This window comes from Cebus imitator, unplaced genomic scaffold (assembly GCF_001604975.1).
Source record: "Cebus imitator isolate Cc_AM_T3 unplaced genomic scaffold, Cebus_imitator-1.0 Scaffold36, whole genome shotgun sequence".
NCBI lineage: Eukaryota > Metazoa > Chordata > Mammalia > Primates > Cebidae > Cebus > Cebus imitator.
Genome location: NW_016107351.1, coordinates 4522028 through 4537322, shown reverse-complemented (window position 1 = coordinate 4537322; position 15295 = coordinate 4522028). Strand labels below are relative to the sequence as shown.

Genomic DNA, 15295 nt, shown 5'->3' with positions numbered 1-15295 from the left:
CCACCGGCAATTAAAAAACAAAATAACCAAAAATAAGAAAATAAGAAAATGCTGCAGCAATGACAGTGGCCTAGGCAGAGCGAGCGAGCAGGGTGAGGGGTTACATACCTCCTGGAGTTTGGGGCAAGGAAAAGGAGAGCCAAAATCATGGAAACATACAAATGAGGGAGAAAAGAAAATTAAAACAAAGAAATTAAATCCGATTCCTTAATCTTAAAGTGCAATGTATCAGTCACATTCATGCCTGCCTGGGAGAGAGCTGAACTAAAAACACTAACTGGGTAAGTGATCCCACTACAGTCTGGCACAGGAACGAGGGGCTCTTATATGCTACGTCCCACTTCATCAAGGCAAGATTTGAGGCACTATTGGAAACCTGGCCCCAAAGATGCCACAAATCGGCTTTTACAAAGCCAACGTTTATTAGTATATCCAGAATCAGAGCAAAGAAAGCTAAGATTATTTCAGGGAAAATTAAATGTCTTTCTTTAGATGGCTGTCACTTTTTAAAGTGTGTGTGAGAATGCACACACATATACCCATGAATACACATGTACATATGTGTATACACAAGAATACACATTCTTATGTCTATATGCATACACAGACATATACACACAACTACAGATGGCTGGAAGCCCTGCCTTCTGCAGCACATAAACACAAGGAGTGATTCTAAGTGTGCTACAATGAAAAGACAATATTCAGAGTTTAGAAGGGTTTGATGGAGGTTTAGAAAAAGTAATGCAATGAGGTAAAACTGAGTCCCACACTTGGTTAAATTTTCTCTTTTTTAAAATATATCTGATGCCTCATGAATTTGCATGTCATCCTGGTGTAAGAACCAAGATAATCTTTGTACTGTTCTAATTTTAGTATCTGGGCTGTCAAACCTAACACTTAGTATTAGCATTTAAACAAATTTCACTGGAGGGGGAAGTAAATCCAAACTTGGACACACTTTAAACATTTCCAGTAGGTTTCCTTTTAACTCTATCCACTTGGCAATAAGAATGTGGAAGGGAAGGCTGCCTGTGGGGTTAGTAATTTTAGAGCCTTAACTTCAAATATTCTGCTGGCTTAGAGATATATAAAATGATGGCCAATTCAAGAGATATTTAAAACTGATGGTGAAGTGATGCTTTAAGGGGAATTTATGAATTAAGTCATTATGTATAAGCACAAGGACTTGGGATATGCCTTTAAAAGGAAATATAAAGTCTATTGTTATCTGAACTAGTCAAAAATAAAGGATTCCATTTTAGCCTTCCCAGATGTGTCAGTAATAGCCAAGAGAGTGCTGCTGTCTAATCACCAGAGTGAGCAGTTACGCTAATAGAGGCGGCAACAGCCCCTGCTAATGTGGGAACCCAACTCATCAAAGGCTAAGGCAGAAGGCAACAGAGCAAAGTACGCTTTCAGTGGCCAAAAAAAAGAATGGACATCATTATGTGCGGAGAGACTAGAGCTCTCTCCCTGTTCTGAAACTACTAATAAAATAATCACATGTGGACATGAATGTGCATGAAAACTCTACTAATGCTTTTCCTATTGATTACTCTATCACCTTCAGGGCATGACCACAAATCTCAGCAATACAAGCTCATCACTTCTGGCAGAGGGAAGAGGAATGCATTTTCAGCTTTTTTGAATGAACAAAATCATTAATGTGGCTGATTCGGATTGAAAGGAGGGGAAAAAAAAAACCGCTGCCCAAGAATGAGTAAGAGTGCTGTGGATTGCGCTGCAGCCAAGGGCTCTAGGCTTGCCATGCACACTGCCTGTGGGGGAGCCAGATGCAGAAGGAAGTGACGATGCACTGGGGCAGGGGCAGGAGTGCCAGGTACAAGTCTGTGTGATGGGAAGTAGAAAGATGGACAAGGTTGGCCACCCTCCCAATGGTTATGGGGACAGGGAAGGCAAATGGATCAGGTGCTCAGGGAAATGCCTTGAAACAAAACCTGGCCAACCAATTCAAGAGTGGAAACATGGAGCACAAAACACATGTGGGCAATAGTTACAGTGGAGTCAAGTCTGTTCCCAGTAGTCTCTGTGTCCCACGGAGGCAATGACTAGGAAGTCACTTCCTTTTTGGAAGTGGACCTTTGTTAGAACAGAACTCATACCAAAGTCTCTCTGGAATACCCCATAAGCCACCCCCTTTCCCATATGGTGTATGTGTGTGTGTGTGTGTCCATGAATGCGTGCACATCCGCACGCACACAAACACACGCGTGCGCGCGCACACACGCACACAGACAGAGAGAGAGCTTTCTTCCTAAGTCTCAGCTTTAGGAACCCTAACCCAGAGACATTCTTACCGAGTTTCAATAGCCAGCCTTCTCGGTCTGGGTTGAAGAAAGTGTGAGTGAGGTCATTCCCGTCATCTTCTGGGATTTTGAAGGGTTCGTTTTTTATGCTCTCATAGAGATTCTGGGATAAAAGATGACAATTCATGTTTCTGATTCTAGAAATATTTTTTCCCCTTTCTCTTAATTCATTCCACAAGCATTTATTATGTTCCTACGGTAAGCCAAGCCTGCTAAGTGCTGAGACTAGAAGAATATGACCATTTCTGCTTTCAGGTAGCTCACAGTCACAAAATAAGTAAGACTTCCCAGTGAAGAAAATAAAGACAGCAACTGAACTTCTATTCAAACCTTTAGTGTCATATTTACAAACCACTGTCCCTTTCCTGTTTCAGTAGCTGGGCCTCACTACCAATTTCTTCATGAAATTCACATGGTTAAATAAATTAAAAGAGGAGACCCTTGATAAATCGTATGTCTTTTCTTCCTTCCTACAAAACATGATCCTGTTCCCAGTGAACTCTTTCTTGGCTTGAATGAAGGCCACTCCTGCTTGCTTACCCGGAGTAGCTCCTCTGGCAGGTCTCCTCCATCATTGATGCCTCGATTCATGGCAATGAACCTCTCCACCGTGGGCTTATCTTTGACATTGGGGTTGTGGAGACTGGTGTTCAACATGATGATGGCAAAGGAGAGGACGTAACAAGTGTCTAAAGATGAGAGAAAAGCAAAGGGAAGCCGTTGTATGCTCAGATGATCAGAAACATCCCACCCACAAGAGTAAGAGACGCTAGATGAAATCAGAAATTAAAAAACCATGTTCTCAAAACAATGGGATGAATCCACACTCTCAGGCACAATGCTGTCTCAAAGGAGCAAGGCACAAAAAGCACATAAAGTATTCAAGACTTAAAGATGTTTATTTTTTTCAGATTGAAAAGGAGAACACACACACTGTAGAAAATATGAAAAACACAATGTATTAAAAAAATGCATATGATCTATAATGACCTCTCATGCCATTATCTAGCAGTACTTTGCTTTACTTCCTGTACGTAAATGTGTCTATGTATAAACACAGCACAAATTTATCTCACAAACATATACTGTAACAAAACTGGAAACAAACAGATACATATATATGCTTTTTTGCTAATCTTATTATTGTTTTCCTATGTCAATAAAAATTCTTTACAACAACATGGGTTTTTTTAGTTTTTGTGTTGAGACAGAGTCTCACTCTGCAACCCAGGCTGGAGTGCTGGGTACAATCATAGCTCACTGCATGTAGTCTTAAACTCTTGGGCTCAAGAGATCCTCCTGCCTCAGCCTCCCAAGTAGCTGGGACTACAGGTACAAGCCACCACACCTGGCTAATTTTTATAATTTTTTTTGTAGAGACAGGGTCTGATTATGTTTCCTAGGCTGGCCTCAAACTCCTAGCCTCAAGCAATCCTCTCACCTCGGCCTCCCACCCAAGGTGCTGACATTACAAGTGTGAGCCACCGCACACAGCTAAAACATGGTTTTTAATATTGGTGTATTTCATAGTTCAGAGGTACCACCACTTAAATTCCTAGTGCCTTACTGTGGGGCTTTTGGATTATTTCCAACATTTTATTATTATAAGTATTATTAAATAAATGTTTCTAGGCATGAATCTCAGCCCTTTGGTTTCAGAAATTATCTGGTGCCAAGAAAAGAATCCAGTGTAAAATGCCTGTCATAAACTAGGATGAATGATCATATTTACCCGTGGACTGGAACACGCCATTATTGCACTGACAGTATCGCTGGGCAAATGCCTCCATCATCCGGTCGATCTTTTGGGCCTCTCCCGGTAGCCGGAAGCTCCACAGGAACTGCCTGAGAGGGAGACGGAGTGTTCCAGAACTTGGGGAGACAATTTATTTCTCTGTGAATTGTTAAACTGCCAATGATTTTTTTTTTTTTTTTTTTTTTTTTTAAATACAAATTTTTTTTTTTTTTTTTTTTTTTTTGAGACAGAGTCTCACTCTGTCATCCAGGCTGGACTGCAGTGGTGAGATCTCAGTTCACTGCAACCTCCACCTGTCAAGTTCACGCAATTCTCCTACTTAGCCTCTGAGTAGCTGGGACTACAGGCGCGTGCCACCGTGTCCAGCTAATTTTTTGTATTTTTAGTAGAGACAGGTTTCACCATGCTGGCCAGGCTGGTCTCAAACTCCTGACCTTGTGAGCCACCGCCTCAGCCTCCCAAAGTGCCAGGATTACAGATGTGGGCCACTGTACCCGGCCACTGCCAATGATTTTTTAACATCAAAGTGCAAAGGGAGCTCCCTGAGCTTCAGCCTTCTGTTACTATAACTCTAACGAATGCAAAGTTGCCATCCACACCACTGTTATCTTAATCAAAAGTAAAATATTTCTTAGGAAAAAATGAGCAATTAAGATTTTCCTACTAAGGAACTGTTTCCCTCCTCAGAATAATACGCAAGACTGAAACATACATAACGGTCATTTTAAACAAATTCTATTTTCAGAAAACAACATGGGTGGCAAAAAGAGATGACTGTCTTGTCAAAGCATTAACAATTGATCCCTTTAAGTCAAAGAAAGACCCACAGCTGACAGGTTCAACTGTGGATTATTTCCATCCAGCTAAGTGATAGCACAAAAGATGATGTCATTATTTACACCTACAGCAGTGAAAAAACAGAATGACAGTTTCTTAAAAGGCAGAAAGTAACAGATTTAATAAAAAATTAAAGTTTACTTTTTTCTTTCCAAAATGAAATGCACAACTACTTATTCCAGGGCAGGAAATTAAAGGATTTTCTAAACCGAAGATGAAAAATTTCATAATTTAGTACTGAATTTCTAAAACCTCCAACGTAAGACTCAAGGAAGTGTGTTAGAGAATCTGCCTCAGGACATAACAAGATAATTCCCCTTGACCACCCAGTCATTTCTCATCAGAGACCAATAGATTTCTTACTTCCCAAATACCTCAAGATATTCAAAATCATACCCAAAGATAGAATTTCAATAAAATGCCCCCCAGGACAGACTCATGATCAAAGGCTGGCCTCCCAATCCTTCCAAAGGTGCTCACCTCAAGAATACTCACCGTAGTGCCTGGACGAGATTAAGATCAGTGAATTCATGCAGCTCCACAAATGCATGAAGAACCTGGATATTAAAGTCATCTCTATAGAGAAATGACAAAGAATGGGAGAGAAAGCAGGAGTCAGACACCGACCCTGAGAATCTCCAGCCAGGCCAGGTCTCCTGCACTGCGTCCTATAGTCCTACAGCTGCCCAGACAGCCACTCACGAACACGGTCAGCAAGAAAACTGGCTAGCTCTGTTGACAAGCAAGATGTCCCCCAGGATCCCCAGACAGACCAACCACTCTTCCCTGAACAGCCTCCCTCAATACCAGTGTGGCTACAGATGCTTTAAGGCAAAAATCCCTCCAAGACCTTAAGGGTGTTTGGGAGTTTGTTTCCTTGTGTAATCCCTGAACAGCCTTCCCTAGCATCCGCATATCCCCAGGGCCTTACCTCTCCCCTAGGTAGTCACCAATGGCTGTCTTGTTGAGCCCTTCACCTTTATATAAGAACTGGGCAATGTCTTCACAAGTGTTCTTCAGCAGGTCGTTCTCTATTAAGAACTGGATCCCCTAGAAAAAGACAATAAAGACGCCAATGATGCTGTGCTGGGAACCAGCTAAAAAGAAGGGGAGAGGGCACGGCAAGAAATGGGTGTGGGTGCACTGGCATATTTAATAAATACCTGCTAATTGACCTAAAAAGCTAGGGAGTCACAGTTTAGGAACCAGGGCTTAGCACAAGACGTCTGCTCTACAAAACGGTGACATAAACTGTAACACTTGGAAAAAAACATCTTTAGGGTCTATCTAAGCACTATAAAAAAAAAAAAAAACCCATCTTAAAGATTATGGACCTCTTCCCACTTCTTTCTCACTTACCTTTTTAGGGTCCATATTAAATTTTTTCCTGCCCATGGCTACCTGTTTGTTCCTCTGCATGTTTTTCCTGTAAAACAACCATCACAGGCATTTTAGTACTTCAGGCCACTGGAAAGGCTTGAAAGACTAATACCATTTCCACATGCATCCACTGATTTACACAGATTTTTGAAAGATTTATCCAGGAAAACAACAGGTATAATCTGGTGGAGCTACGAAAGGTCAAATGAAACCTGATGCATGAACCTGGCTCCATGCTCATTTGCTCCTTCTACCTAATCAGAGGTTTTCTTTTTTTTTTTTTTTTTTTGAGACAGGATCTCTCTCTGTTTGAAGGGTGAAGTGCAGTGGTGCTGTCTTGGCTCAATGCAACCTCCCTCCTGGGCTCCAGTGATCCTCCCACCTCAGCCTCCCAAGTAGCTGGGACCACAGGTACTTGCCACCATGCCCTGTTAAATTTTTTTCTTTTTTTTTGGTAAAGATAGGGTCTCACAAGCTGGTCTTGAACTCTTGGGCTCAAATGATCCGCCTGCCTTGGCCTCCCAAAGTGCTGGGATTACAGGTATGAGCTACTGTACCCGGCCAGTTTTCTTTTAACATGATTTTGTAAAAACTTTATCAGGGTATATAATATTCCCACTGTAGGTATGTATTTGAATTTTAGGAAACTGACTAAGTTGTGCGACATCACCACAATCCAGTTTTAGAACATTTTCATCTCCCTACAGAACCCCTCACACCCTTTTACAGTTTGTCCTCGCTTCCACTTCCATCGCCAGGCAACTCTTCATCTATCTGCTGTCTCCACACATCTGCCTATTCTGGACATATCATATAAAGAGAATCACAAAATATCTGGATTTTCAGATCCAGCTTCTTTCATTGCATAGTGTTGTTAAGGTCATCGTGCTGGAATGTGGGCCAGTACTATACACCTTCTTGCTGCTGGATCATCTTCCATTGTATGGATAAACCACATTTGCTTATCCATTCACCAGATGATGGGCACGTAGGCTGTTTGTGGTTTGGGATGATTATGCATAAGGTTGCTACCAGCATTTGTGTGCATGTCTTTGTATGGACACATATTTTCATTTCCCTTGGGTACATACCCAGGGGTGGACACTGCTGGGTCATATGGTACATTTATATTTAACTTTTTAAGCAGCTGCTAAATAATCGGCACTTTCCTTGACTGTATCAGAATGAAAAATGCAATTTCTCAGACCATGCTTCTCAAAATATGGTACACCAACCAGCAGCCTTGGGAGCATATCAGACATGAAGAATCTCCGCTCCTGCTTATACGTATGTATCACGTGGGGCCTCATCAAAACAGATGCTGACCCTATGTCTGAGAAGGGGCCTTCTATACGTTTGACACTATCCCATGTGTGGAATCTGAGTAGAAAGGCCCTGGACTGGCTGAGTCATTCACAAGTACAAGGGGCAGAACCCAGGAATTTGCATTTTTAAAACCTCCAGCAGTAATTCTGGTGTGCACCCAAATTTAAGAACCACTGCCATCAATAGTAATTTTATAATCTCTGAGAGCAAAAAAGTTGCTCAGAAATAAAATCATAAAATATTATTGTCTTGAAGAACACATGTATTCTCTGGCTAAATCCATGGAAGGAAGAAAATACTTCTAAGCGTTTTGAGGGTTGGGTTTTTTGTTTTTTGTTGTTGTTGTTACAGGCAGGGCCTTGCTCTGTCACCTGGGCTGGAGTACAGTGGTGTCACTTTGGCTTAATGCAACCTTCAACTCCTGAGCTCAAGTGATCCTCTGACCTCAGCCTCCTGAGTAGCTAGGACTACAAGCAGGTATCACCACAACTGGCTACTTTTAAAAATATTTTGTAGAGACAGGGTCTTGCTACGGAGCCCAGGCTGGTCTTAAACTCCTGGCCTCAAGCAATTCTCCCAACTTGGCCTCCCCAAATGTTGGTATTATAGGTGTAACCCATCAAATCCAGCTGGTTTTGACCTTTTGAAAGGAATGCTTAAAAACTGTGAGTAGTATCAGAACTTCCAGGTGTTAGATAATCTGGGATCCCTTGTGAACAGCTACCTTAGGAAACAAAGTCACAGGGTCACAGGGAAGCACCATTTAATTTCAGCCAAAATGAAGGATTATAACCAGCTATCTAGAAATTCCTATTTAACTAAAATAATTGTCTAATCATTTTTTTCTAAATCCAGGAAGATAACTTTGATCAGTATTTCCAAACAAATACCACAAGGAAAGGCCTGTTTCATGGTTTCCAGTGTAAGTGCGGCAGCATCAGAGGGCCCGCAGAAGGACAGGGTGAAACCACTGGGAATGTTCAACTTCCCGGGCCTCAGTCTAGTCCCTCACCACAGGCTTTCCTGCCGCCACCGGAATGCACACTCCCAGATCTCTGCCGGTCACAATCTGTCCACATGACTGCCTGGACACACACCGGAGATGGCTCCCTCATTTCATCAGCTAGCCAGCTCACTTCATCTGCCCCACTTGGAGCCCCTATCACTCCAGTCTCTAGGCAGCAACTTCTCTAAGAGGCTTTCTCCAGTCTTTGCAAAGGGGCTGACACCCCAGTAAGGTGTCCAAAGCAAAATAGCTGTTACTGCTACTAGATGGCCAGTTAACTGATGTGTATACATTCCAGAAAGTTAAATCTTGTACTATATGAGTATATTATTTCTGCTTTATTAAACAGTATTTAGAATCGCTCCTACATAATGTTGGCATCAGGTAGTTGATGAGAAACATGAATTCTCTCCTGCAGTAAAGTCCGAGCAAATATAATACCTGGTTGAGAAACAAACGCAGGGTGAGCCCGAGTGCCCATACAGATGGATCCTCGGGGATCTGCAGAATCACTTCCCTCTTGAGGCTTTCGATACTGGAAATTCATTTTAAGTTCCAGATTAAAAAAAAAATAATAATAACCTAATGACCACTCCCTGACTCACAACTTCAGATGCCATTCATTAGTGACAAGACTTCACAAATTCACTGGCTGAGTACTTTGGATGCTGAGGCACTCAAATTCCTAGTGTCTGCATTTCCTTGCTGTTTTATGGTAACTGACAGAGAACTGATCAAGAAAAAAACAAAGGGCACACTGAATTCTGAATATGTGTGTGTGGACACCAGAAGAGACAGAAAGGAAACATACCAAAATATGAATCCTGATTATCTCTCGGATGAGTGTTTATGAGAAATTTGTTTTTATATTTTTCTGTATTTTACCAATTTTTTACAATAAAAGTATATTGCCTTTATAATCTGAAAAAAAAGCCATTTTTAAAAACATTTTTAAGATCAAGGTAAAATTTACATTTAACAGAATACACGCATCTTAAGTGTACAGTTCAATTTGTTAAGTGCATATACCCTTGAAGTACCACTCATATTAATACAGAATATTCCTGTCATTCCTGTAAGTTCCCTACGGCCCTTCCTAGTCAACCCTGCCCCACCCAACCCCAACAACCACCTTGAGGGCAGCCCCCTGCTATGATTTTTGCCACCACAGCTTAGTTTCTCTGTTCCACACGCTCATGCATGGAAGCACATGGTACCCACAGTGTTTGTGAGATTCCTCTGTGCTGCCGCACCTTAGTAGTTCCTTCCTTTGCACTGCCTATTACTTCCATCTATTTATCCATTCACCTGCTGGCAGACATTCAGGGTTATTTCCAGTTCCTGGTTATTTTCTTTAAGAATGCTATAGATATTCTTGTACAAGTCTTTGTATGGACACGTTTTCATTTCTCTTAAGTAACTAGGAGTTGAATTGCTGACGAAACTGCCAAACTTCTTACCCAAATAGTTACACCATTTTATTCTCACTAGCACTCGCCAACATGCAGTGCCACCAATCTTTTTAATTCCGGCCATCCTAGTGGATGTGAAATACCATTTCATAGTAGTGTTAAACTGCATCCCCCTACAAGTAATGACATTAAGCATTTTTCATATGTCTACTATACATACGGCTTCTTTTGTAAAGTGTCCAAGTTTTTGGCCCATTTTTTTATCTGGGCTGCCTTTTTTATCATATATTCTAGATACAAGTCTTTTTTCAGATATGTGTGGTACAAATATTTACTCCTAATCTGTTACCTGTTCATTTCTTTTAATAGTTTATCTTTTATATAAGTAGAAGTTTTAAATTCTACTTTAGTGTATCCACTTTATTTAAGCTACAACTAAGTAAAATGGAAACAGGGTAAACTAATCCAAAATACCAAATGGGCAACACAGAGACTGGCCATGGTGAGCTGGCCACCTTCTGTGGAATCCTCAGCCTCACTAAATCCTCATGGCACTGCCCAAAGGAGTCTAAAACAACAAATCAAACAGTCCTATGAAGCCAGACAGGAGTACTTAGGCTTAGAAAAATACAGACATGTAGTGAATTGGAAACAGCCCATTTATTGTATTAAGCAGTCAGAAAACGGTCTAGGAACCCCATTCAAAACTAAACTCTCAAAGTCACTAGCATTTCATGTAAATAAAAGAAAAAAAAAGCAAAGAGTCCTTGTCCTTTTATACTATCATTGCATTTCTACATTTTCTTCCCTTAAGCATTAGGAAGGTGCAAATAAGCTCGCGATTATACTCAGACATGACTGGGCACTCCAGCCCTTTGAAACTGTATCAGCAGCACTCATTAAGCTTTTCCTTTACACAAGGGAAAAACAGAAACTTTAACATACACACACAGTGGACAACAGAGGGGAGTAATTCACATAAAAATTTAGGAGCAGTTTAAGGCTTTCTGGGACCTTTGAAATTCTCCAGTTCAATTCTTTTTTTTTTTTTTTTTTTTTTAAGAACAAGTCTTGCTCTATCATCAGACTGGAGTGCAATGACATGATCTCGGCTCACTGCAATCTCTGCACCTCCCAGATTCAAGCGATTCTCCTGCCTCACCCTCCTGAGTAGCTGAGACTACTGGTGCACGCCACCACATCTGGCTAATTTTTGTATTTTTAGTAGAGACGGGGTTTCACCATGTTGGCCAGGATGGTCTCGATCTCTTGACCCTGTAATCCGCTCACCTCGGCCTCCTAAAGTGCTGGGATTACAGGTGTGAGTCACTGCTCCCGGCCTTCAGTTCAATTTTTTAAACAATGAAAGAAGCTCCTGTGTTCCGGAGGCCTTGCGTGAAGGATGGAAGGCAGACATTATGGGAGTATATGTGCTTGCTTAGGACTAGAAAGACACAAAGCTGACTTCTTCCTTCAATGTGCCATGTAAGGGTAATTAAGGGCTGGATGCTTTAAGAAAGTACAACTGCAAATGCCACCTAGCAGCAGGGCAGACTCACCTTTCCTCTGTGGATCCCAGGGTTTCAATCTCATTAGCTACTTCTGCTATCTCATCCTTCAGCCTCTATAAAACAGACAGTCCAGAGTTAGCAGGAAAGGGAGATGCAGAACAAATTAAACCCTCTAAAATCTCACATAACTCCCTCCAACCAAAAACAAAATAAAATAAACTAAAATGAAATATGACAAAAATGCAAAAAAGTAAATTAGGAAAATTCATCTGTTTCAGAAATATTTGCTGGGCACGGTGGCTCATGCCTGTAATCCCGGCACTTTGGGAGGCCAAAGTGGGCGGATCACAAGGTCAAGAGTTTGAGATCAGCCTGGCCAATACGGTGAAACACATCTCTACTAAAAATACAAAAATTAGCTGGGCGTGGTGGCAGGTGCCTATAGTCCCAGCTACTTGGAAGGCTGAGGCAGAAGAATCGCTTTAACCCAGGAGGCAGAGGTTGCAGTGAGCTGAGATCGCGTTATTGCACTCCAGCCTGGGCGACAGAGCAAGACTCCATCCCTAAATAAATAAATAAATGAAATATTTATTGAGTTCCTACCAAATAGTAAGCATTCTAGAAAATACCAAGGTAGAAAAGGATACAGCTCTGACCTCAAAGAGTTTACAGTCTAGGAAAGTTTATAAGCATATATATTATGTAAAAAAAAAAAAAAACTGGCTGCCTCATCACAATCTTTCAGAACAAATCTGCAGCTTACTAAACACAAGTGTGCCAGAAAACTCAGGACAAGTCTCCTGCCCAAAGGCAAGACGCAGAGCCAGCAGTAGCTGAGCCAGGGCAACACTGCCACCACGTGGTTGGCAAAGGGAATGTCCGATGAAATCGACTGCATCCACACCCACCCTCATCTCAGCACACCCTTGGTCCAGATGGATGGACTCTTTTTCACTGGGAAGCAGGGCTTAAGTGGGGAACTGCTCAGCTTTCTCGGGATCTACCAGTGAAGCAGAAATCAAAGGATCAGGGAGAACTATCAAAATATACTCAAATCAACTGTGGAGCAAGTCAAGTCTTTCCTCATTTTGCTACTTTGGGTAACAGGATTCCCTCTTTAACACCACTCCTAATGTTTTACAAAGAATTCTGAAAGAATAACATTTGATGCCTTAGGGTGAAAATAATCCAACTATTGGCTTCTAGACTTAATTCTTATAAAGCTGGATAATTATGAAAAGGAACTTGGAAAAACAGTAAAATTGCTATCACTAAGTCTATCCACAGGTACCAGAAATAATGCTGTCTTTTATGCAAAGTCCTCACAACAACTGCATAGTAGGTGTTTTCATGATCAGACAGATGAAGAAACTGAAGTTCAAGAAACTGGAACTCTCTTGTCTCAAATCATTCAGCTAGAAAGCAGCAGAGCCAGGGCTGGGGCAGCAGCCAAGCTTCACCTGAAGCCCACATTCTCACTGCCTCTCCTCATCCACTCTGCTCCACGAGGGCAAACACAGCAGAGAGAATGCTACTCAGGAGACAGGAGTCCTACAGGGTATCTCCATCTCTGACAACTGCCCGACTGGGTGAACCTTGACAAACCATTCAACCTCTGATTTCCATCTACTCACTGGAGAGCAAAGGCGATACCAACACCCACACTTTGGGCAGAGCTGTAGTGAGAGCAGGTCAAAAGTGTCTTAAGGAGATGCTCCGCAAAGGACACATTTTGATACAAATGGAACTGTCACCACAGTTCTTACACTGGTGACACCACCGTGCTTCTCTCCTACCTGAATGTCAGCCAGCAGCTCCTGTTTTCTCCGTCGGATGTTCTCCAGTTCTTGACGCTCCTCTGCGGTCAGGTCACTGGGAACTACAAAAATGGAGGGAAATGTTACTAAGAAAGCTTTTATCTCACCAAAAATAAAGTATGATCCAGAGGCCGTGAAAGGAGAAAGATACCAAGAAAGAAACTAGAAGCTAGTTTCAGAAATGACTCAGTGATAAGAGTTATGGCTCCAGTTCTCATCAGATTTTCTAAAGAAAGGAAGGCCCTTAAATCCCACAGGAAATCTCTGAGAAAGGAACTCTTGGAAGGAAAAACAAGAGAGAAAAGATTACAAAGGTTAAATTAGGTTGGCTATGAATGAAAAAGGGTGAATATTAGCTGAGTGCCTGGCCATTTTCATCCCTTCCAGCTGGGAGACTTCACGTTGACATTTAATTAATCTCTCTAGGCCTCAGATCCCTCATAGTCAAAAACAGAGCAGTACCAGGGCTCACTGAGTTGAGCCCCAACATGGAAAGATGTCCATGACCCCTTGAGGTGAGGAGGGGAGGCAAGTGGCAAAGCAACATATATAATTTTGTGCCACCTCTGGGAGGTGTTTGGAGAAAGAGACTATATATGCGCTGAGAAAAAAAAAAAAACTAGAATATACACCTAAAATCAGTGCTTAACTCTGGGAACTGGGATTACGGGACTTTCTCTTTCCGCTTCACATCTTTCTTCATTGTTTGGATGTTTTAAAATGTGCTCTTATCATCAGAGCAAAGTTATTTAATTCCCGGATCACAGCTCCCACCACAAAATACTTCTGCAATCCTCCAATGGCTCAATCTCCCCCACTTATACAAAGAGGAGATTTAGACAGACACCCTCTAAAATGACCCTCTGAGCATGCTATGGGAAGCCATGTGGGCAAATGGGAAGAACAAGCATTAGAATCAAGCAAACAAGGTTCAAATCCTAGCTCCAATCTACCAATTATCATATTAGGTCACTTAAGACAACTTATGTAACCTATTTGAGCCACATCTCATCATCAATAAAGTGGCGCCACCGTCACCCACTTGAAAAGGCTGATGTGAGGATGATGGAGACTAATTAAAGTGCCTCAAACCCTGCCTGGTTCTGAGCAGAAGCTCAGAAGTCTTGGCTCTTGTTCCCTCTGTGGCACAGCAAAGGACACCCATGCTCCTAAGGCAGGGCGTGGTGTGAGAGTCCTTCTGTCCTTCAGTGGGTGCCTATGTGAGCTAGAGCTGCACTGTGCAATATGGCAGCCATGAGCCCCATGTGACCTTAACCACTGGAAATGTGACCACCCAGTTTGAGATGTGCTGTATGTATAAAACATACACCAGACTTTCTATAAAAACAAAGGAAATGTCTTTTTAATAATATTTTATATTAATTACACATTGATATAACTCAATAAAATGTATTATTTTAATTGATCTCAAAGGAACTACTATGAAATAAAAGTGCATCTATGGCTTTCTACCAGACAGCACAGAGTTGGAATAACATCTCTGCTTCAAAGCATAGTTAGGATACGCATACTCTCCCTTCTGCCCATGGCATTCAAACTTAATCTACTACATGCAGAGAGCAGTTACTTTCCCCAATTATTTCACAAAAATCACCACAAGAGGGTAGAAACAATAGGCTACAGTGAAGCCCACAGAATGGGTTAATCAACCACATTAGAAAAGCCGACTTTTAGGCCGGGCGCGGTGGCTCAAGCCTGTAATCCCAGCACTTTGGGAGGCCGAGGCGGGTGGATCACGAGGTCAAGAGATCGAGACCATCCCGGTCAACATGGTGAAACCCCGTCTCTACTGAAAATACAAAAAAAAATTAGCTGGGCATGGTGGCGCACGCCTGTAGTCCCAGCTACTCGGGAGGCTGAGGCAGGAGAATTGCCTGAACCCAGGAGGCAGAGGTTGCG

The 15295-nt window shown here is 42.0% G+C and overlaps 1 protein-coding gene and 1 non-coding gene across 5 annotated transcripts in view; both read right to left on the bottom strand.

Moving 5' to 3' along the window:
- CYTH1 (cytohesin 1) overlaps nt 1-15295 on the bottom strand; it is a 106148-nt gene that overhangs the window by 21735 nt on the left and 69118 nt on the right. For 3 of the 4 annotated variants that reach the window (XM_017524991.2, XM_017524990.2, XM_037737218.1), the window contains exons 2-9: nt 13355-13437; nt 11607-11671; nt 6283-6349; nt 5855-5973; nt 5419-5499; nt 4063-4175; nt 2871-3019; nt 2322-2433 (exon numbers count right to left, since the gene is read on the bottom strand). In XM_017524991.2, the coding sequence (XP_017380480.1) occupies nt 2322-2433; nt 2871-3019; nt 4063-4175; nt 5419-5499; nt 5855-5973; nt 6283-6349; nt 11607-11671; nt 13355-13437 (789 nt within the window). Of the gene's footprint in view, nt 1-2320; nt 2434-2870; nt 3020-4062; nt 4176-5418; nt 5500-5854; nt 5974-6282; nt 6350-11606; nt 11672-13354; nt 13438-15295 lie in introns of all 4 variants that reach the window. The other variant, XM_037737217.1, reaches the window with a different exon arrangement.
- LOC119470663 lies at nt 797-900 on the bottom strand. The gene has a single exon (XR_005199599.1). It is a non-coding gene; the product is annotated as a U6 spliceosomal RNA (small nuclear RNA).